At 39.9% G+C, this 24,526-nt stretch overlaps 2 protein-coding genes across 5 annotated transcripts; both read left to right on the top strand.

Moving 5' to 3' along the window:
- Positions 1-2,481: 2,481 nt before the first annotated feature.
- Positions 2,482-24,432, top strand: LOC110909180 (probable L-type lectin-domain containing receptor kinase S.7). Of its 4 annotated transcripts, none has more exons than XR_004878776.1 (5): positions 2,482-2,872; positions 3,208-3,824; positions 4,280-7,589; positions 8,565-8,704; positions 24,203-24,432. XR_004878776.1 is itself a non-coding variant. In XM_022154203.2 (3 exons), exons 2-3 carry the CDS (start codon positions 3,589-3,591, stop codon positions 4,308-4,310), a joined length of 267 nt encoding a protein of 88 aa, XP_022009895.1. In that variant the 5' UTR covers positions 2,518-2,872; positions 3,208-3,588; the 3' UTR covers positions 4,311-4,669. The 4 variants fall into 4 exon arrangements, 2 of the variants coding, with proteins under 2 accessions (XP_022009895.1, XP_035838700.1); XR_004878775.1 differs by lacking the exon at positions 24,203-24,432 and adding an exon at positions 22,842-23,126; XM_022154203.2 differs by lacking the exons at positions 8,565-8,704; positions 24,203-24,432 and having other exon boundaries at positions 2,518-2,872; positions 4,280-4,669.
- Positions 18,473-21,139, top strand: LOC110909179. The gene is made up of 4 exons (XM_022154202.2): positions 18,473-18,680; positions 18,759-18,906; positions 18,985-20,559; positions 20,629-21,139. Exon 3 carries the CDS (start codon positions 19,651-19,653, stop codon positions 20,329-20,331), a length of 681 nt encoding a protein of 226 aa, XP_022009894.1. The 5' UTR covers positions 18,473-18,680; positions 18,759-18,906; positions 18,985-19,650; the 3' UTR covers positions 20,332-20,559; positions 20,629-21,139.
- Positions 24,433-24,526: the final 94 nt, after the last annotated feature.

Genomic DNA, 24,526 nt, shown 5'->3' with positions numbered 1-24,526 from the left:
ACTACATCACCACCCAAAACCTAACCCCCCCCCCCGGGGCAAAAAAAAAAAAAAAAAACTACCCCAAAAACCTAACCCCCCACCCCTAATTAAAAAACCTACCGCCCCCCCTCCTTCGGCAAGTGGGTGATGGGGGAGGGAGGGTGGGGGTTTAGGTTTTTTGGTGGTGGTGGATGTTTAAGTTTTTTTTTTTTTTTTTCTTTTGTGTACTGGGTTTTTTTAGGTTACTGGACACTTGTCACTTTATAAATCTTTCTTACACTTCTTACAATTAGGATCCTTTGTATCTGATCCTAATCCATAAACTTATATATGTTGTATCTTGTTGAAATTTGAAACTTATCATGTGTTTGGTTGAACTAGATTTTGTTTTGCAAAGTATTAGGTTGAATTTATTTTGAATATCTAATTTTGAACTATTGAATAATATTTAGACTATTGAATTTCAAAATATATGTATTATTAATATATTATTATTTCTGTCATTCCACACGAAAAAGGGCAATTACAAAGCAATGGCAGGTAGTCGGGCAACAAGTTGCGCCGCCACCCCCTTTTGAATAGAAAAACCAATTCTACTAAGAGTAAATTACGTTTTTGGCCCCTATGGTTATAATCACTTTTACTATATTAGTCCAAAATAAAAAATTTTAACATATCTGCCCCCATGGTCTCTATAACTAACCATTTTGGCCCCTAAGTTTAACCATTTTAGCCCCTATAGTCTCTATAACTAACCATTTTGGCCCCCATGATCTCTAGACTTAGGGGCAAAATGGTTAGTTATAGAAACCATAGGGACAGATATGTTAAAAATTATTATTTTGGGCTAATATAGTAAAAGTGATATAACCACAAGGGCCAAAAACGTAATTTACTCTTCTACTAAATACAAAGTTTGAAACCTTTAGTGACGAAGAATTACTATTAACGACTTTTTGAACCCGATTCAAAAGTCGCACAGCGTTAGGAGCGAGACCACCAAAGGTATCAAACGCAAAGGGGACAAACACATGTTGATTCTCCAGGCAGGCTTTCTCGTGTTTTACCACTTTGCTCGCCTCTGCCTTGAGCACTGCTTGCCCTACGACAAAGCCCTTTTCCTTGAGCCCGACAAGGGGGGAGACTCCAGTTAGATATACACAAGCGTGTTTCCCCCCTTCCCATCCAAACACAAGTATGTCCGCCGGGCGTAAAGTGGACCTCCCCTCTAAGGGGTCAGTCAGGAAATTTACTGGAGCTTCCTTTTTGGCAGAGATCCCGGCCCGCTTAAGAACATCACATAACACATCTCTCACCCAATCATGTCGATATTTAAACCTTGGTAGCTCTTTACAGTGGATCGCGTGCTCGTCGAAAGAATCCAAACACGCTTTGCGGCATACCGGACATGGCTCGTCAACTGGGAACTAAGGAATCATCAGTCGGTATCTAAGGATAGCACGGTATTCCACAGCCGACATGTGTTACCCCAAGCCTTCAATAGGTGCGACAGACCGAAAATCCTGAGCATGTGGGGCACGTAGACATTCAAACCCAGCTCTTTGCCGAGGGGATAAAACAAACTTCTCTTCAAACCTCTTGACAATTTCGCCATATAAGGCATTCGCCAGAATTTTCTGGGATTTAGGAGGGGCGGTGTCTTTAATGAAGAAACCGCCAATATCAAGGTCGGGAAGAGAACTATGCAAAAGGTCTAACTCACTCCTGTAATCGGAGTCTAAAACATCCCCACCACATTCTCGGAGTATGTGGTCTTGTAAACCCCAAGATTGGGCCCTTGAAGCCACGAAAGCATATGAAGAGGCATCCTCGGCCGTACAAATCCCTAAGCCTCCGAACCGGGTCGGGAGAGAAGCCAACCTCCACTAGAGATCTCCAAAAAAGGAACCCCCACAAACAACAATATCCTCTAATGCTCCCCGGAGGCCTTCATCAAAAACAGAGACAGCTTCCCCGACCAAAGAAGGTTGACACGTTTGAAGACCAAACAGTAATTTAGCAACACCCATACAAGAACGAAGCAAGAGGAGCTCGCTCTGAGGGTCCCGTAGGCGTTTAAGGCACCTCATCAGCTCGACTGCACAGTTCACTCTTTTAAGAGCCATACTACTAATAAACTCTGCATCACGACTAACGGCACCCCCAGGAGTTTCACACCCAGCACCGGCCTCCCAATCCCCCGAGGGAATGAGCCCTCCTGAACCTTTACACCATTGTAGGCTGGCCAGAAAACTTCAGTTTTCTTTATATTAAGTTGAAGCCCTAAGGAAGGACCCTCAGCTCTGATGATATCTAAAGCATTAGCCACTTGGGTGGCATCTCCAATAAGCGTTCCGTCATCTAGGTACCAGGCATGAAATAGAAGTTTGCAGCGATCCCTTATTCGGTGAACAAGGGGGTGTAGAACAAGGGCAAAAAGGAAGGGCCCCAAGGGGTCCCCCTGCTGAACGCCAGTAGTAGTAGTAGACCAAATAAACTCATCCCCACATATAATCTAGCTGGTTGACCATATTACTCTATATAACAATTTGCGTCAATTGTTGGCTACAGTAATGCATCCAGACCGTTCATTTTTCTATCTACGGTACGCACCTCCTCTCCTTCTATCTCCTTCTCTCTGTGTCATCTTCTGATTTTTGGGGTGGATCGCACGAGTCTCCAGCGGAGTTCAGGTGAATCAGATCGGCAGCAAGTCACGCGAACAAGATGAGCGACGATCCGACGAAGATTAGCGGTGGAATCAAGCGACGATGGTGGTTTTATTGCTGAATGGGGTCTTCATATCGTTTTTTTTCTAGCCGGCATAAAGGTCTTCTTCTCTTTTGTTGTTTCTTTATGATAGTTGACCTATCAAGCGCCTTCAATCCAGGTTTGAACTTTTAGTCAGTTATTGTTTTCTATTTAATGTTTTCTCTTCTTAAAAGTCATTGTGGAAATAGGAATAAGAACAAGGGTTTCTGAAATCATTGTAGCACACATAGTGAGTAGCATATTGGTAAAAGGTGTATCGATGTGTGATGTGTTTTATTTACAAAAGCTTAATACCGTCCTTTTTTTCATTAACTTCTAAATTTACTTTGTTACTTGCTTGCTTACACACTCAAACTCATATAATTACTTCTGCTACAGTACCAATTAACTTATGTATATAATAAAGTTTGCACTCAAGATAATGATTATATACCAATTAGTGACTTTGGTTAGGTCTAAGCATTCGCATGAGGGAAAGACGGAGTTTTTGCCTGAGTTGTCGATTATCGCGTGTATGAGGCATAAGAATCTTGTCCTGCTCCAATGATGGTGTGTCGAAAAAGGCGAGTATGTGTCGTATGGGAGTATTGATAAAGTGTTTAATCAAGAGTCTGGGCATTGGGGGTTCTTGAAATGGAACCATAGGTATAATATTGCGGTTGGGTTGGCTTCAGTTTTGGCGTACCTTCATCAAGAATGCGAGCAACAAGTGATCCATCGCAATAATAAAGCTAGTAATGTGATGCTAATTTTAATGCTCGGTTAGGTGATATCGGGCTGGCCCGGATCATCGACCATGATAAAAGCACGGTCTCTACACTAACTGCGGGGACCATGGGTTATTTATTGCCCGATTATCTTAAATACGGGAAAGCTACCGATGAAACCGATATTTTCAGCTACGGTGTGGTAGTTCTAGAACTCTGTTGTGGGTTGAGACCAATTGAGAGGGAGCTAAGGGGTCATAAAATGAACAATTTATTGGCTTGGGTGTGGGAGTTGCACTCCAAAAGTGCTATTTGTGATGCGGTTGACAAGCGGTTGAACAAAGAGTTTCATCCGAATGTGAGGTTAGAAAGCTTTTGTTTATATTTTATTCTCAGAGGATTAGATAGTTGTTCTACTACATCAATAAGCATTGTACTTGTATCTTTGTGGATATTATTTCTGAGCTACCTACAAAAGATCCTTATGATGTTCCTATGGCTTTAGGTAATTTTAATTTATCAGAAAATTAAATCCATCAAGTTTGATATTATGGTGTGTTTCCTTTTTTTAGATATGTATGTTATTTTTTTTTTATTTAATCAAATGAAACATGATATTGTATCTTTGTTTGTATTCACACTAATATTAAGTTGATGTTTAATAATACAAATCATTCTCATATTTGAATTTTACTTGCTATGCTAGATTTTATTTTCATTCCGATTCATTTACCTGTTTGAATTTCTCGTCATACATACAATTTTGTATAATGAGGTTCTTTATATCAACTTTCTAATTTTATCTTTTTTAATTGCAGGGAAGCTTGCCTAGCCGGGCGTGCTTGCTAGAGTTGGTCGGGCTAGATTGTGCCACACAAATTCGTAATATCTAGAGCTAAGTAACAGGATGGTATGTGTTGATATTTTAGGTACTCAAACTTTATGGTGTACAAAATAGAATCTGTCTTTTGGAGTTATCACTGGTGATATGCGAAACTGGTAGTTACCTATACCCTGCCGCAACGCGGCGGGTACTTCTGGTACTTATACTAGTTATATTAACAAATGTGGTAGGATCTTAGGAATAGTGTGGTGGTGCTAATATGCACCGCCATGTGTCACAATCTCATCGGTTTGTGATTTCAAATTTTTTTGCAATCTCAGATATTTCCGGGCAGGTTTCTTTGCAATCTAAATCATTTTCGTTACATTTTTATTTTACGATTTTCTCAGTTTTGGTCGTCGTTTGCTTACTACCCGTGCCCGCAACACTGGTTTTGCCCCCACTTTTTAAAAATCCGTAAAAAATGTTAAAATAAAAACACGTCGACCCACTCGACTATATAATATTTGTCGATATAAGTTCAAGTTTGTCTATGCTTTATGTCAGGTCTCAATATAAGTTCATGTTTTTCTTTGCCTGTGTTTTACGTCACGTGGCGGTATAAATTCGTGTGTTTTCTTTAAGATTTTTACCGATTTTGATCGTCGCTTGCTTACTACGTAACACGGTTTTACCACCCGGCAACGCAGGGGTTAAATACAAGTTTATTATATATTTATATTTATATGTGAAACATTATATCAAAATGTCCCCTTATTTAATAACCATTAGCAACTAAATTTAAGCATTTTAACCTCGTAAAAAATCTATACTATATAATAAAAGAAACCACTTTGAGGACACATGTCGCTTTATGAGGTGGTCTCAATTAAAATTTGTAGAAAAGATTTTAATGATAAAGATAAAGATAAGTGATAACTATATATTAATTAACAAAATTAAAAACTATATATTAACATTTTTATTATTTATAAAGATAAAGATAGTTTTAATTGTTTAAATAAAAGTTTATAATCTTTATCTTTATTTACTATCTAATAACCGACGAGTAATAAAAATTAAAAAAAAAACATTTTTTTCTTTTAACATTTTCTTTTACTTTTTCGCTTATTAATAACTATTTAATTTAAAATTTCATCGATTTAACCATGCGTAATACTTAAGTTTCTAACCTATTAATAAATAAATAAAAATAAAGTAAAATGTTAACTTGTGTAATACACAAGTTTCTAACCTAATAATAAATAAATAAAAAACAAATTAAAATGTTATAATACATCAAAGTTCATTTTTTTTTCAAAAACATATATTGACGACCATATGTGTTAACCAATTATATTATATTTAATCAACCCGTGTAATACACGTGTTTATTCAACCCATGCAATACACGTTTTTCAAGATGTAACTTTTTTATTATCTATAATAGGGAAAATGTCACAGAATAGTAACCATATTTTAAAAGTGTTCTAATTAGGTCATTCGTATCGTTTTTGTCCCAATTAGATAACTTAACATTCAAATCGAGCCATGTCCTTTTATCCATGTGTCAAGAAAAAAATGGAGCATAAGATGTTAGGCTCGGATTATTTTAATATATGAAGTTATATTTATTAAAAATAAAAATACTTTAATTACATTAAAAATTTAAAAAACAAGTTACAATCCACGTCACTTGAGTTAGCATCAAATAAAAGGGAAAAAAGAAATAAAAATCCACATCACCACGGTTACCTATGAAATAAATAAAAAAACCCTTAATATTAATGAAAAATGAATGTTTGAGTGATCTGATTGGAACACTTTTAAAACTTGAGTGACCTAACTGGAACACTTTTAAAACTTGGTTACTATTCTACAAAGTTACCCCATAATATATAAAGTTATATTTATTCAACCCGTGTAATACACGGGGTTATAACCTAGTTATATTATATATAATAACCTTTGCCGTAGGTCTTAGGAACAGTGAGCCAGGGCTAGGGGTGCTAGACGGGTCGTGTTCGCGGGTTGGTGGGTTCAACCCGACCCGAACCCGAAAATCGTTTCATACATATGAACCCGAACCTGATCCGGATATTCGCAGGCTAACCCGAACCCGACCCGTTCAATCCGAATTTTTTTATTTTTTTTAATTTTTTAAGCAAATTAATATATTAAAATTAACATCTACTAAAAAAAACACAAATTAGATAATAAAATTACATTAAAATCATAAAATCTATTTTTTTTGCAATCTCAGATATTTCCGGGCAGGTTTCTTTGCAATCTAAATCATTTTCGTCACGTTTTTATTTTATGATTTTCTCAGTTTGGGTCGTCGTTTTCTTATTACCCGTGCCCGCAACACTGGTTTTGCCCCCACTTTCTAAAATTCGTAAAAAATGTTAAAATAAAAACACGTCGACCCACTCGACTATATAATATTTGTCGATATAAGTTCAAGTTTGTCTATGCTTTATGTCGGGTCTCAATATAAGTTCATGTTTTTCTTTGCTTGTGTTTTACATCACGTGACGGTATAAATTCGTGTGTTTTCTTTAAGATTTTTACCGATTTTGATCGTCAGTTGCTTACTACGTAACACGGTTTTACCACCCGGCAACGCGGGGGTTGAATAAAAGTTTATTATATATTTATATTTATATGTGAAACATTATATCAAAATGTCCTCTTATTTAATAACCATTAGCAACTAAATTTAAGCATTTTAACATCGTAAAAAATTATATTATATATAATAACATTTGCCGTAGGTCTTAGGAACAGTGAGCCAGGGGCCAGGGCTAACTTGCGCTGCCTACAGAAATTACGAAAGTGCCCTACATGAAAACATACAATATTGTCATTTCGTCCTTTTTAAAACTTTTTTTAATCAAGGAACAAACATAGAAGCACATGGTACATGCACAGGTCCACCAGACCACCACCACCTTACGCCACTACCGAAATTGTCGCCGGAATGTGTTGCAAGCGTTAGACCTAGGGGTGTTCAAAATCAGGTATCCGATATCCGAATTTTGGGTAGGGGCTTGGGAACAGTTCCCGCTTCCAGGTTTTGGCGAGCTCCATCTTCCGGTCATTCCCACCTTTACACAGCAGCGCACAGACATGTCATCCACCAACAACTACCACCCAGCCCCAATCCACTTCCGGCGACATCCAGTTACTACCCTCGCTCACCATCGCTCTCCTCCGAATCAACGTCACGTGCTAACATCGATCAACACCGCTCTACCCCAAACTAAGTGACGACTTTCGTCAGACGATTAGGGCTCCAACAGGTACGCTTCAAGAAAATACGTTTTCCTTCGATATGGGTAATGTTGAAAAAGATGACCTTCACCCGTTTGCCTTGTGTGAGTGCCATTGTTGTTGATTTTTTGCCCTAATTTGTTGTTCAACTACTACTATGAAATATGTGGCTATTTGTTATCTTGCAGTCCTTCAAAATTCTGATCTAAAACTAAAACTAAGGTGTTGGGCCAAAATTGCCAGGGTAATCAAACTCAGCTAATTAATCTATACAATCCTACATTGATGAACAAGAAAAAAATAAATGAATATGCCTTTAGATAAGACTTATTCAACCCATGAAAGTAAAAAAGTTAGGGGCCTTTCAAATTTAACACCTGCCCACAGAACATTACCACAAATGGATAGAGGAACCATATTTGATTTTAATACAACCAACATGATTAATAACATGAAGCAAAATCAAGATCCAAAATAGCCGAGTTTTGCGCTAAAATATATTCTTAAAACAAAAATAGTTTAACTTACATGCTCAACACCTTCATCCTCAATCGCCTTGGTTATACGAAAAATAAGTACGCCAATATTTTGAGTCTCTTGGCGATAGTAGCAGCCTCATTTTCAGGAGGCAACTGTATGTAAAGGAATCTCGGGTTAACAAATATATGGGTGGGTCGTGTTTTTTGTATTTGTTTTTCCGTTTTTAAACTTCTGGTATACAATCATTACAGGTCGCTTTGTTGTGTGTTTTTGAAGATACCCTGTTCCCATATCAGTTTGCTATCTAAATTGTTGGTTTTTTTTTTTATCTGGGGTCTTGGGTTAGATACACAAAAGTTAGTTTAAGTCCATGTAGTTGCTTTTTTTTTCCGCTTTACGCCTACGACCAGGCGAGGCCTATGCGCCTAGGACCAGGCGAGGCCTATGCGCCTTGAGTGCGTCTAGCGCTTTTAATAACTACGTGTGTATAAATAATTGACAAATGGCGATGGAGAAAATTGCAGGTCAAAGAAAGGAAAGGACATAAAAAAGTCGTTGTTCAGAAGCTTTATGATGCATGTAGGGAGGTCAAAGGTGTTTGCTAATTTTCACTCATCAGTTGTTCCAGATGCTGAGGGCATTGAACACCTGAAAGATATTTTAAGTAAGTTTTCCTTTTTAAATTTTATTTATTTCCCTTCAGTTTTAATGTTGAATTTGGTTAGAAATTAATTTATAGGAATAAAACCCAGTTGTCGGTTCGCTTTCGTAAGGCTATAGGACTCCAACAAGTATGCTTTCACACTTTAGGTTACTGTTTTCAGTTTTTGTTGTTCATGCAGAGTTTTTTTAACAAATCCACTACTTTTTTTCCTTTCGTGTCTAAGAAGCCCGTCTAGCAACAGCAATCAACACAGCTCTGTCCAAAATTGACGCCCTAGACCCAAACACCACCAATTCAAACCCTTTCGTAAATTATGTAGTTTCATGGTGATAAAGATTTATTAGATATATCTATACTATATAATAAAAGAAACCTGTTTTGGGACACTTGTCATTCTCTCATTTAATTGATTAAAATTATTAATAATATTAATAATAATAATAATATTTAATCTAAATTAATACAAATTCTTATTATTGATAATATTTAATCAAATCAAAAATCTAATCTAATACAAATTTTTATTATCAATAATATTTAATCAAAGCTAATAAGAATTCATACGAATTCTAAAGTTGATATTAACTTTCAAATAATTAAAAAAAGAATCTACCTAACATCAAAAAATATCACGTATGTATTGAATTATGTCAACTCAATTTGTTAATGACCACGAAATCAGATGAGTTATTTGTCTAGGAAAACTTTGATGGGGTTAAATGAAATACATCAGGCATAGTGGATGTGGATGTGGATGTGGATGTATGATCATGACATCAAATAAATTAAATATATACATGATTTCTTGATAAGGGTAGTAGGTGTGGGCGTGGCAAGGGGCGTTGTTGGCCCTTTAACGTTGTGTACATCACCCCGGGTTAGCGCCCGGGTTAGCGTTTTGGTGGGTGTTGCCTGTTTGGCATGGCAATAGTGCTTAGCGTGGAACGCTGGCCTGGGGTTACGTGTTTCTATTATCTTTATCATTTAGTACGGTTAACCGATTTATCATCAAACAACCTCCCCACCTATTCAATCATATGATTTTTCAATCTTATATTAACTAAATAAATAAAGATTAACATTCAATCTTATCCTACTTTAAATATAAAAAAATCCGTTAGTTCAGATTAATATTCAATCTTATCATACTTTAAATATAAAAAAATCCGTTAATTTTTTTAAATATTTTTTTTTATTATTTGATATATTAAATCATATTTATTCAACCGATGTAATACATGGGGGTTTTTAAAAATATAACTTTTTTTATTATTTGGTAAACAATATTACATTTATTCAACCCGTGTAATACAATGGTTTTAAAGATATAATTTTTTTATTATTTGGTATATAATATTACATTTATTTATCCCGTACAATACATATGGTTTTTATAGATATAACTTATTTTGTTATTTAATATATAAAATTACATTTCTTCAACTCGTGCAATAAAGGAGGCTTTTAAAAAGATAATGTTTTATTATTTGGTATGTAAAATTCATTTATTCAACCCGTGTAATACACGGTGTTATAACCTAGTTCATATATATGTATTAAAACATAACATAACCGAGAAACAGTAATTTAATGGTAACGACGTCATTTTATGAGAAAGAGATACGGAAGTGATAAGACGAGAAATCTCTAGAGAGAGAAAGATAGATGCAAGCCACGACCTCCTTATCCCGGTGACGCACTTCACAGGTGATGATGATGATAATGGTGTCGTTTGTGAGTTTAACTTCGACGACACAGATTAGAAGACGTCGGGGGACAGCGGAACAAAGACGGGGACGACGAAGGCAAGACGGGCGATGGGACTACATGTCCTGATCACTTCCCGAACCGCCGCCCGGATTGACCGATTTAAGCGACAGAAGTAGGGTTTCGAAGTCGATGCTCCGGCAAAGGAAGGTCTTTAGCGGTCTGATGGGGCAAAAACCAGCGGCAGCAGCAAAGTCCGTCCCAACCTCACTGTATGTGCCGAAATCCGACGATGATGGCGTCCTTTTTTATTGCTTTTTTGCAATATTTTTCTCTTTAGCTTTTAAACTAGGAGGTGACGCACTTGATGTTTTAGGTGAGGGGACTTGATAATGCCTAATTGATGGTTATGAGTGATTTGAGTTGATGATGATGATTGTTCTTCTATGGTTCCTTCTAAACGCATGAAACCCTGGTTCTGTTGTAACCTCTTATCTAATAACATACATAAGTAGCTTCATTTTGTTTATTTATAGAAAAAGCCTGCCTCAAGTTTTGGAATTTTGATGTTGATGAAACAATGGTTAACCGGGCAGGGTTAACTCACTGATCTCGTCAAGAAGGGTTAATCCCTTCCTCTCGAGGATCGCTGGCTGGATCGTCCGCCGGTTGGTCTCCTGCACAAGGAAACAAGCCATGTCTCGTAACAAGGAGGATGGGGTGGGGGGTGCTCATAGTTACCACTCTCCGGCGTGAGAATCAGTAGTTTGCTTGAGAAGCAAAGTGTGATAGTAGTAGTAGTGAGAGAGTTGTGAAGAGATACCTCAAACCTGGTTTGGGGTTGGTATTTATAGCCGAGGAGTGAAGGAAGAGTTGAATGGACGGACTGACGACGTGCAGCCCTTATGCAGGTGTGTCAGGCTTGTCGGTTTTGGAGGTGAAGCCACGTCCTACTGCAGTGTTAGTCTGTCGCTTACGTATGGCCTGACAGGCGACTGCCAGTGGTGCCACTTGCTCTGTGGTGTCAGTCCCACTTGCCTTGTGGGCAGGATGCGGTGCAGGCCGCATCGCTGCCTGCGGTAACCTTTGACGTTCCCGCGTTTCATGCTCTGATGAAGACATATGCGGGATGCGGTGCCAAGCCGCCTCGCCACTCGTGGTGACTGTTGTTGTTGCCCAGATCCCTTGTCATGACGAAAATGTTCACATGATGTGGTGCCAGCCGCATCACCATGTATACCCATTTTCATGCACAAGGTAAGGCTTCTTCTTATCACTGGACCGATTGGATTCGAAGGATGCGTTCGCGCATGCCCAAACGGACGCAGGTAAGTTCTTTGCTGGTGGGGGTTTTTGATAAGGGTAATGGTCACTTGCGGTCAGCTGGCGCGAGATCTAGGACCATACCCCTTCAAGTCCCCCCAGTCTAGTGTTGCTGCTTCGTGCAAGTTGCATGTGGGAGGAGCACTGGACTATGGTGTCTAGAAGGTAGTTTGTAGTCTGGAGAAGATTCTAGGCGATGTAAATGGCTTTTGCTTTTCGTAAATCAAGCTGGAGATCCGGTAGAGTCATGTGACGTCTCTTCCGTACCGGTGAGCAAGTTTCGTCTGATGCGAAATTCTCAGTCGATCCGGTAGTATGGTCTACCCTTTTCTGATGTCATCAGGGTTGGGTGCCACCTGTTGGTGTGTCGAACCGACCTCTGAGATGGTGAATGAAGAAGAGAGGGCTTCGAACCAACCTTTGAGATCGTGGCTCAAGACGTCGGTTGGCTTCGAACCAACCTTTGCGACGGTGATGGAAGATGTCCTCACCCGCAAATTTAGTTGTAACCTCTGCGGTAGCTGATGCAATGCTGTGAGTGGCTTTGCTCAAGCTCTATGTTCAGTAATTGGACATGTAATGATGATCCCTATTTTGTGGGGTTTTCATGTTCTTCCAATTAGCTCTCAAGTAACCGCACGTCCTTTGCGGTTACCTCGTTCCTTTGCATTGTTGGCCATGTTTGGTCGAACAACGTGAGGTACTTGCGTCATTGTTGGCCGTGTTTGGTCGAACAATGTGAATCTGGATAATGGTCAAATAAACATGGTCATAGGCATGGCGATGCCCACCATTGTTTATTCTATCCAACTCATAAGCGGGTAAACAAAGTCATAAGCAGACTTGTTACCACTATTCGTTCGCTTGTTGCTCAACGAGATCTCTCTAGATGATTGGAAATCTCGTCCGCACTTGTTCTGTAGCCACTTTCTTTCACGCTTCAATGGGAATCAGTTTTCCTTGAAGTAGCTTCGTTCATCTGTGTGATGACTTAGTCGTGGCTCTTCCGTAGCTTCCATTCGCGTAGCTGGATATGTGACCGCAGTGACTCATGAGTGTCTGCGGTTTTGTAACAAAAGACTCGCATGAAAAGAGTGTTTTGCTCGTGTGCGGCTCTTGAAGGATCAGGAGTTAGGGTTGCTGATGTGCGGTCGCGCATCATACTTATCCTTTTCCCTAAGGAGAAGCTGTTTGTGCACCCTCTGTGGTTGTGAACCGGACACGAGGGATTTGAAGCTTGAAGATGCCTCAAGGAGTGCGGTTTGTTTCGTCCTGGGAAGCGGTTTTCGCAGTCCAAAGAGCGACACTGGTTCTGAGCATCTGACACACCTGTGCGGGCTCGTGTGTGTCATCCCCGCATATTCCACGTGTGCTCGTGGGTATATGAGGATATTAGTTATACCCCTTTATATAATGTAGAGATATATATTTTTTGCCTTTTTAGGGGTATGTAAAAAACGACATGCGGTATGGGTTATGGCGCGGTTATACCAGAGAAACGGCATGCTGCTTATATTTGGATAATGTTGTTGCTTTTTTGTTGCATACGTGGCTGAACGCACGTGTGAGTTGGTGAAGGTTGGTAGGATTTCCTGCATGTGCTGAAACGAAAGGACGTTTGCACTGCCCAAGGTCATAAATGCACTGTAGCAGGAGTGTAAACGTCTCCTTTGTCAGGCGCGTGGGCAGCCACGCGCGCGTGGTAACCGTCAGCGGAAACGTCGCTGAATACGTGGCGTCGCATAACTCGCCCTTTTTGAACGTGGTGCTTCGGTTACTGCATCGCATTAATTGCGATGGGTATATAAGGGGAAACCGTTTGTGGTTTCCCGTCACTTGCTCAAAATTTCAAAATTTCCCCGTGAAAGAGAAAGTTCCCTTTGTCTTCTCCGATAAGTTGTCTGAAATTCCGGTGAGGTTGTTGAGTTTTCTGAACTCATTCTCTGTTTTCTTAATTATTGTCCCTGATGGCTGAACCATCTAACCTAGGGGTGTGCAATAACCGAACCGTTAACCGAAACCGTTAACCGAAACCGAACCGAAAATCGACAAAACCGAACCGAAATTAACCGAAACCGAATTAACCGAAAGTCGGTTAACGGATATTTTTTTACCAGCGGTTAACCGAAATTAACCGAACCGGACCGAATTATTTGTTTTCTTTATATATTTCTAGCTTTTATACCTCTATTTCATGTATTTCATATTTTATACTTTTATTTCATGTAATAATACATCTATTTCATTTATTTATGCCTTCATTTCATTTATTTATTCCTTCATTTCGTTTATTTATACCTCCATTTAATGTATTTAAACATCTGTTCATGCATTTATACCTCCATTTAATGTATTTAAATATCTGTTCATGCATTTATACCTCCATTTCATTTATTTATATATTCATTTCATGTATTTATACATCTATTTCATGTACTTATACCTTCATTACATGTATTTCTAAGCAAAAAAACTAGCCCTTGTTTGAATTGGTTATTAACCGAAAATTAACCGAACCGAACCGAAAACCAACAAATTAACCGAATTAACCGAACCGATTAACCGATGACTTCTGTTACGGTTACGGATAATGCTAATAACCGAACCGAACCGTGCACACCCCTAATCTAACCCACACAATGCTGAGGGTGAAAACCCCAATCCCTCTTCACCGGCGGCGGCGGAAGAGGATGAAGAAGGTGGTGGTGGCCCCGGCGAGGGTTTACCAGTGTTAAAGTGGGCAAAGAGTCAGTTTGACGTCCTGATGACCAGTATTCAAATGCCCAAGGAGTTTCGGTTTATATTCCCACAAGAGGGTGACACCGGTGCCGATGCTCCGGCCGCTTTGTCACACCCCGATTTCCATACGTTTCACCGGTGGGCCCGGTGGGGGATTACCGTGACGTAGTTGGCAACAATATAGTTAAACCACACAATATTTAAATGCACAGCGGAAGCATAAAGATAGATATATATCAACCATCAAATGTAATATCCAAGTATCACAAGTAGTCGAAATAAATCCACAGGAGATCAAAAATAAAATAGAAATATTGTTCAACAGATAGTGGCATCCCAAGCTTGCGAGACTCTAACGATGCTAAGGAGTGGCCAGCCTATTTCGAGTAGAAACTGCATTTAATCTTTTTGAGGAAAATACGTCAGTTTACACTGGTAAATACGTTCAACCGACACTTTTGTAAAAGGTTTAATAAAATTGATTTGAATGCACAAGGCACAAACTCTTTATAACTTGGGATAATTAATCAATTAAATCTTGTAAAAGAATTACATGCTCACTATGCGTTCAGTCGCCCGGGTCGTGCCGGGTTTAAGGTTAATAGACACGCCACAAAGCATAAAGCCGTGGCGGGAAAACCAACGGTTATACCTTTATAAATATAGACACATTGTCGGGTGTACGCCTACACCCGCGTGTCAAGGTCGTGGCCATTTCGTAAAATGATGCCAAGGATATCCGGGACATGGTCATTAAGCTCCCAAAGGCGTAAAGCCAACAAAACAGATTTTTAAACGGGTCACATTGATAATACCCAACTACTAATGAGTTGGGGTCAATTGCCTGACCAAGCGGTATTTTGTATACCGTAACCCAAGCCCGTATAACGGAAAATAAGTTAAAAGTATTTACTTGAGCAAGTAATAACCTCAATAAACAAATGCAAGTATCTTTTACTGGTCTCCTATTCTGGAACGAAGGTTTATAACAACCTATTAGAATCCTAACGGGTCTTTAATTTAGCCTTAGCTTAGACCGGTCAGTTTCAAAGGATAATTACGGTTTAATCGCGTGAAAGGCGAAAACCGGGAACGGAATGTGGTTTGGACCCAACAAGTTTGAAGACTTTTTTTATATAGGTAATATAACCACACTCTGGATTTTGAAGTAAAAACGATAAGGTTTGACCCGTTTCGACTCGTTTATGTAAACTAGTTACATAAACCGAACCGTACGCGTAAAAAGCGTAACGGGTAACCGTAAGGGTCCTACACAGGTTTCCTAAGTTAATATGCTCTAAGGAGGTTGTGGTATCGGTAGGATACCTTCCATTATGCCCATAACGAGTTTAATCCCAATATACGCCCCGTAGGGGTATTTCGGTCATTTTAAAGATGATAAAAGAGGTTTCCGAGTTCTACAGGAAATCTGAGTTTTCCGAACAGTTTATAAAGTCCAAAATACTCTATTTATTATTTAAAATCAGTAGCAACTAGATTCGGGTCAAAATACCTTGTAGAACTCATTTTATGTTCGAAAAGGGTATATTCGGTATTTACCGAATCAATGCCATAACCGCATGTTATGAGCAGGTTAAAAATAATTAAAAATCTTTAAAAATTCCAAAATATTATTTTACATCAGTGTGTAAAAGGTTTGGTGTCGAAATTTGGGTTTAGGTAGGCTTTATGCTAATTGCGTCGCTTAATTACTAAAGTTTCCATAATTGCGCTATTTAGCATAACTCCTATTCTAGACCTCGGATTGACGTGACATTTTAGGGACATGCTTAGAAATCAGTAACTAAGGTTATTGTCCTTTTATATGTCCAAAATTCTCGTTTTAAAGCAAAAAAGGGCGTTATGGTCAACACTTAAGCATATAACGGAAATGTGCAAACGACTCGGACAAACAACGAACCGGTCACAGAGGGTTATACCATCACGTAACCTGGTCCTAAGAGAGTCCTAAGGCATATCTAAATCATACCATAACGGGTCGGAACTGAAGTCAAAGCAAAAGTCAAAGTTTTGCGACTTTCGGTTCCGAACCGGGTCAAAACAGTAAATGGTCGGATCAAACAAGCTTAGGCCAGTTATAATTCTTATTATCATGTTATATGAGTGTCAAAACAGGTTACACGCCATCTACATTACTTATTATGCATAAAATCGAAAGTTAGCATTCTGTTGACTTTTTCTAAGCAACTTTGACCCGACATTTGGACTACTTAGAATGGGAATCAGAGGGTGCCCTTTTAAGGGTTTAATGCCCACAAGATTACCAACATATAACTACCTTTGATTTGATTAATCACTGGACCATTTGTGATTATCCGCTAAGTCAATCGTTAATTACGAGGGATTGACTTTTAAGCTATATCTAAGCAAAACTTAACCAAGAAAGGGTGGAGCACACTTACAAGAGTCCTATGCACGACCAGGGATGAGTATTGAAGGCACTTGAGCTCCAGAAATGATCAGAAGTGTTGTTTGAAGGTGTGAAGAACATTGATGCACTAAGTGGCCTTTTATAGCAAACTACACACCTTTGATCATTGACAACAATGCTTACAAGTGTTCTTGGATGATCACCAAGTGTCCTTGAGTGCTAGGGGAAGTTTAGGGGGCGCCCATGCTCTTAATAATGGTCCATAAGTCGGTTAAAACAGCAAACAGTGCTTCTGTCCGACTTTTCTGCATCTGGGAGGCTGACGCGGCCCGCGTCCAAGATCATGCAACCTTTACGCGGCCCGCCTGGATCTCACTGTCAGCGCCCATATCTTCTACTGACAACGCGGCCCGCGTAAAGCCCTTAGCTACCTTTACGCGGCCCGCCTGAGACCTAAAAGTAAGATTTTCAAATCTTTTCAATTATTACTGTTGGCCTTTGGCGATTCGAAGGAGTAACTTTGCGTTTTGGGCCTCTTTTAATTACGTATAAGGGCCCCGTGATTTTTACCCGCGCCATTAAGTCCTCGGTTAATTTATTACTACCCGAAAAGTCCTAACTTTCATTGTTGACGCTTTTAACCCCTCGCATACGAATTTGATCATAACTTTCTCGTTTTAAAACGGAACTTCGCGAAATTTATATCGTACAATCTAGCGAGCGTAATTCACTGTCACAAGGTCTCAGGTTCGTTAAAAGGTCACTCAGAGGTATAACTTAAACATGTTGACACATTTAACCCCTTGCAGTTTGTAATCTCTCACTTTCTTCTGCATTTCGTTCCGTACGATCCATGATTTATTTGTTTGAATGTACGAGCATCATTTAGGGTTACTGTACAGTATATTTATCCTTTAATTGACATTTTGAACCCTCGGATTCACATACTTTCTATGTTTGTCAACTTTAGTCCTTCTTTAGTATTTATTATCACGTGTAAACTTATGACATGTGTCAATACATTATAGGACGCAAAATTTCGAGGTGTTACACGCTTACATCACCATGTGGGCCGACTTCTTTTACGAAGGCAATCTCCGACTGCCGTTGACGGTGTTTGTTGCCGAAGTGTGGGAGTATAATCACATTCATATCTCCCAACTGAGCCCATTCGGGGTGATTCGAATCAGGAATTTTGAGTATAGTTTTCGTGCTCTTGGTCTGGATGTTACTGTTGAGAACTTTCGGCGGTTCTACCAGTTGACGGTGAACACCGGGTTTTTTTCTTTTGGCCAACGGTATGGGAGCCCCAAGCTGATAACCCCTCCGAAGGGTATTACCAAGTGGAAGACTAAGTTCTTCTATATTAAGGCTGTCGCGGTTGTTGCCAACATGACAATGCGGAATGTGAATGAGACCATCCCTGCGGAGGATATTGTTCTTCCTACTGCGGAGACGGTGGGGTGGTTCCCCAAGTTGAAAACCATAAAGTTCAAGAAGCTGGACAACTCGCAGTTGTGGGTGCTGCGGATGATGTTGACCAGGCCTGATAGGAGGGCAAGGCCCGTTGTGCTGGAGAAGAGTGGTGGTAAGCATTTTTACTCTTGCGTGGTGTCTTTACTTCTTTGTCTGTTACTGATTTTGTAAGTGTACTATCATAGGGCGCTGCCCTGAGGAGGATATTTGATCCGACTTTCCAGGGCAAGGTTGAGTTACATCCGTGTGCGGAAGGTGAAGGTTTTAACCTGGACATTGTTGACAACTTTCGCGTTCCTACACGCGACGTGTTGAATGCACCCCTGCCGCAAGGCCAAGGTATAATCTGTAATCTTCTTTATTGCCTTATAAAGGAGTTCAACTTTCTGACTTGCTTTCTTGATGATTTAAACGCAGGTATGCTTGGGGGCCTGGGTTTGTTTGAGGTGAAGGGTGGCCCCAAGAAGCATGCGGAAAAGAAACCTGTGTAGAAAGCTATGCGGGGCCGCAACAGGAAAAAAACCTGAGGCTCCTGTTGTTCCTCCTTTGGTGCCGCAGGCGGCAGGTATCTCTCGTTCTTGTTTTTGCAGATACACCGATTACGTAGTTGTATCTGACACCCTTGAGGGTTTGGGTGTTCTAGGTGGTGGTGCGGCTGCAGTTGGGACCTTCGTGGGTTCCAAGCCTGCTGGTGAGAAGAAGAGAAAACAAGAGGAGAAAGCTGCTGATGCCGGTGGAAAGAAGCGTTCGAGGATACAGATAAAACGGATAACTGCTGTCTCTCAGGTGAAGCCTGTGGTTGCGGCTGGTAAGTGTCTTATAACTTTGTAAGTTTTTGCCATTGTAACTTGTAATTGATGTTTGTTGTTGCTTTGTTCGCAGAACCGTAAGACTTCTCTTTTTTATTTGATGCTCCTCATTCCCCCACGCATGACGCGTCTGCGGATGCGGGGGTAAATAAAGAATTTTCCAGCCCTTTTGTCAAGGTGGTGTCTGAGCCCTCTGTGCAGGTAGAGGATACTGGGAAGAAGACTGCGGCTCAGATCTTTGACACAGTTGATTCCTCTGATAATCTGATCTTTCCGCAAGATACCGATGATCTCAACTTAAAGTTTTCTGATGCTGAAAAGCAAAAATCTGATGCGGAAAGGCACAAGACTCCTGCTGCCGAGAAGGCTTCCGGTTCTGCTTCTGGGGGTACGGGTTTCGAAGGGCCCCCCATTCAGCCTGAAGAGTCTGAATTGGAACACTACTACCGCACCTATACAGAGGACCGGGCTGTGAACTATCATCGCCCCCTTGGAGTGTTATGCAAGGGGATGATATTTCAAGTGATCATTCTGCTTGTAAGGAGATTTTGGGTGGTCTGGGCACCCTGTTTGAAGTTAATCGAGCCCGCGCTTTGCCCTGTGAGCTCCGGATCAACCAACTCTCCTCCATGCTTGTGGGGAGTTTCATAATGGCAAATGCCATTATGGAAGACTATAAGCTGCTGGGGCGCAAGGAGGAGGAAACTGCTCGCTTGCGGGCTGAGGCTGAAGAGTTGGTAAAGGCTGCTCGTGAGGGTACGGAGCAGCTTAAGAAGGAGAAGGCTACTTTCGAGCAGTATAAGCAAACTGAGGAGTGGGCGGCAACTGCTGGCCTTAAACAGGTTCGTACTCTCGCCAAACTGCTTTCTGATGAGCGCAAGAGTTGGAAAGAATCACTTTCTAATGAGCGTAAGACTTGGAAAGAATCTTGGGCCAAACAGAATGAAACGCTGTTTCGTGTTCGTCAGGAGCTGACCAATGTCAAGGCAGCGAATGCTGCTTTGGTTAAGGAGAAGGCCGCGGCTGAGGCGGTTGTCAGTAAGGCCAAGGAGGCGGAGGCCCAGGCTGCAAAGGCTCTTGAAGAGGCCAAAGAGGCGGGGGTCCGTGCTGCCAAGGCCCTTGAAGAAGCGAATGCTGATCGCACCCACTTAAACCAGACTGTTGGGGGCCTCCAGGTATGAGTTGCCTTTTCTGTTTCACAAGTATGTTTATCTTTATATGCTTGTGTTCTTTGTTTTCGAAAGGCTGAAGTGCAGAATCGCGTGACCATGGTTGTGGAGGTTACTGCCCGCGCAACTGAAGCTGAAGCGCGGGCAAGGGAGGTTGCTGAGGCTAGAAATGGCCTTGTTTCTTCATTCAATCAGCTCAAGGATGATCGCGATCGGATGCATGATCACGGTATTGGGCATGTGAGTATCCGATGCCTTTGCTTTTGTTTAGGTTTGTCTGTGATAACCTTATTGCTTGTGCTTTTGCAGATTGTTAAGGCTATCCTGGACGCACCTGAGAACGCAACCGATGTAGATCTGATTAGGCTGCGTGCGCGGGAGGCTGGTTTTAAAGCTGGCTACAACCGATGCATTAGTCATATCAACGTTTTATCCAAAGGCGAATACACCGATTAAAGGTCCGGGTTCCATCTCATGGATACCGAAGGCCGTCTTGCTGCCGCTCTTGCAGCATATAATGACATGTCCATTTCCGCCCTTGAGCAACTTGATAAATGCTTGGATGCGGAAGACTATGTGGACCGCTTGCGGTTGTTGTACGGTGATGATGATGAAGAGGAGGAAGAGACCGGTGGTGACGGCACGGGTGGTGCTGATACCAGCGGTACGAAGAAGAACTAGGTTGGCCTACGTGCCTTTTTGTTTCCTCAATGTAAATGTTAGGACGTGATGTAAATCTCTTGTACACCGCGTAGGTGTAGAAAATTTTTTTGAATATAAAGTTTATCCTTTTGTTCAATTTATACAAGTGTTTTTACTACTTGCATGTTTGAACGTGTATATCCAGAACTCTACGCGTTGTAAACGCGGTTGAGTATACTTTATACCTTTGTCGTATGAGTATGAGACAATTCCTATTTTCCTTCCATCTAAGGTTTTAGGAATTGTGTAAGTTTTGCGAAAACGGTATGTACGTATCCAGCCGGATAGACATTTAACGTTTTGCCGTTGTTGATCTATTACAATATTTGTGTGTGGTCACCACTTTGTGTGGGTATTGCGAATGAAGATTTGCCAATCTGTTTTTGCAGATACCGCAAAGTGGAACACGCATTTGTAATAGAAGGAAATAAACAATATTGCATTAAATTGTTCATTTATTTATTTGCAAATGGCCTGCGGCCCGATAGGTTACATGGAAAATGTAAAAACATGGCTTACATGTAACAGCGTCGAAGCTGTTGTGCATTCCATGTGCGTGCGATAGGTTCGCCTTCTAACGTTTGCAGCTTATACGCGCCTTTTTAGACCTCTTGGATGAGGTAAGGTCCTTCCCACTTGGGGGCAAGTTTCCCTGGGCGCTCAGCGTTAGATGCTTCGTTATCGCGAAAGACGTAGTCTCCTGGGTTAAAAGTACAAACGCGGACGCGTGAGTTGTAGTACTTTTCAAGCTTGGATTTGTACTTGGCCTCGTTGATGGCTGCATTTTCACGCCTTTCTTCCAAGAGGTCCAAGTCAACCCTGCGTTCCTCATTGTTGTCTATCTTGTCGATAGCCAACATTCTGGGTGAGGGGAAACCTACTTCCGCGAGGATCACCGCTTCTGAGCCATAGACCAGGCTGAAGGGTGTCTCACTGTTACTCGTTTTTGGGCTTGTCCTATGGGCCCATAAGATACTTGGGAGTTCATCAACCCAGCCGCGTCTGGCTGTTCCTCACCGTGCTTTGATGCCTTCGACTAAACTTTTATTGATACTCTCGACTTGGCCATTCCTTTGCGGATGCGCCACTGAGGAGAATATGTGTTCAATGTGTAGTTCTTCTAGCCATTTTTGAAAGTCGTCGGCAGCAAAGTTGGTGTCGTTGTCGGTAACGATGCACATCGGTAGACCGAAACGACAGATGATATGTTCCCAGATGAATTTCCTTGTGATAATAGCGGTGGTTGAGGCAAGTGGTTTTGCCTCTACCCATTTTGTGAAGTATCTACAGCCACTATGATAAATTTCACCGCACCTGGTGCGTCTGGAAATGGTCCTACCACGTCAATTGCCCATTTCTGGAAAGGCCATGCGGTGGTGACAGGGATCAAGTTGTTCTTGGGACGCAAGGTCTTGGGAGCATGTCGCTGACAATTAAAGCACTTGCGCAAGACTTTGACCGCATCTAGGTGCATGCCGGGCCAGTAATACCCAGCATTCATAATTTTGGCAACTACCATGCGTGGACCCGCGTGTATGCCACATATTCCCTCATGTATCTCTCCGATAAGGTATGTAGCATCTTGTGGATCGACGCAGCGTAGGAGTGGCCCCAGGTATGATTTACGGTATAGGATACCGTCTCCCATTTGATAATGGCACGCTTTGTGTTGCAACTTGCGTGCCTCTGACTTACTTTCGGGAGTGATGTGGGGTAAAATACACATATTTTTCCCGTGTAAATTATATAATTATTGTATAGGTTTTATTTATTTTTATTTTGTTTTAATGTTTTATTATATTAATTTTGTGTTGGGTCAGGTACTGGTGCAAATGGAGCGAAAATGAGTAATAAAGAAATGACCAACCAGTTGGGCAAAGTAGACCGTCAGGGACCGAATAAAAATTGCCACTATTTTTTGTGAGTGGACCGATGCCACTATCTCTATTTTACAAGTTAGAATGTTGCCTTATTATTTATTGTTGTGGTGTTGGGCTTTCAAAAGATATATTAAAATTTGTATGGACAATCTGGGGGTTCGGAACATATATACAATACTAGGTTAAAACTCCGTGTATTACACGGGTTGAATAAATGTAATTTTATATACCAAATAATAAAAAAATATATCTTTAAAAATCTCGTTTATTACACGGGTTGAATAAATGCAATTTTATATACCAAATAATAAAACAATATATATTTAAAAATCTCATTTATTACATTGGTTGAATAAATGTAATTTTATATATTAAATAATAAAAAAAGTTATATCTTTAAGAACCCCGTGTATTGTACGGGTTGAGTAAATTTAATTTTATGTATTAAATAATAAAAAAATTACATTTTTAAGAACCTCGTCGAGCTGAGGAGCGAGACTAAGTTCGACCGTTAGGGAGACTAAAGCGGGATGCTGTATTATACGGGTTGAACACATGTAATTTTATATAAACAATAAAAAAGTTATATATGTATAAATCCAATGTATTATATGTATTGAATAAATCTTATTTTATATACTACATAATAAAAAAAGTTATATTTTTAAAACCCCGAGTATTACACGAGTTGCATAAATGTACTTTTGTATAGTAAAAAATAAAAATGTTATATCTTTAAAAAAAAACCTCGTTTATTACATGGGTTGAATGAATCTAATAAAAATTTATATCTTAAAAAAACTAACGGATATACTCGATATACGATGGATGAGGTGATTGCGGTGATTGTTCTTATACATGTCACGTAAACATAGTGATTACCGTATTTGAGTTGAGAATTGAACACGAAAATATAAGTATATAACCAATAAACACCTTTTAAATATTTTTGAAATAGGTTCTACCCTTAACTATTTTAGTTTAATAAAATAAATAAATCATTTAAATTAACTGAGTTAGGGCTAAGGGACATAACTTGCAAGGGTTTGCAAACATTGAGTACGTTTTCTGTAATTATTGAAAACAAAGGATACAGTTTGCAATAAATGACATACATAAATGACGATTTTTGTTTTACTCTATTTTAAAAAATTATATATATTATCTCTTATATGAATTGTTTAGATTTATATTAAACTTAATTGTATAATTATTATTTAATTGATATTAATTATTTATAAAAATAAATGACTTTAATAAATAACACGTGTCTAAAACTTACTTGGTTTCTTTTATTATAGCAGATAGATTAAGAGATAAAAAAACAATCAAGGAAAGAGGGACATGATCGTTTTACTGTTTATTCACTCCATGGGCTGCCAAAGATTAGAACCCAGCGAATTTTATGAATTTCGTGACCTTGGGCGTTGTGAACAATTAATTACACATTGATTTGTTTGTATATTAAACCCTACTATAATTCTTGAAAAGAAAGCAACATCAGATGTGATCTTTGAGGGCACGCAAATTTTGAGAGGCAGCCATAATTTTCTTGGACGCAAATTAATTAGAGGCTGCATATTATATTAGTGGGGATATATTATGGAGGGTAAAAACAAAGGAGG

Source organism: Helianthus annuus, chromosome 14 (assembly GCF_002127325.2).
Source record: "Helianthus annuus cultivar XRQ/B chromosome 14, HanXRQr2.0-SUNRISE, whole genome shotgun sequence".
In the NCBI taxonomy this organism is placed as follows: domain Eukaryota; kingdom Viridiplantae; phylum Streptophyta; class Magnoliopsida; order Asterales; family Asteraceae; genus Helianthus; species Helianthus annuus.
This window is presented reverse-complemented; position numbering and strand designations above follow the sequence as displayed.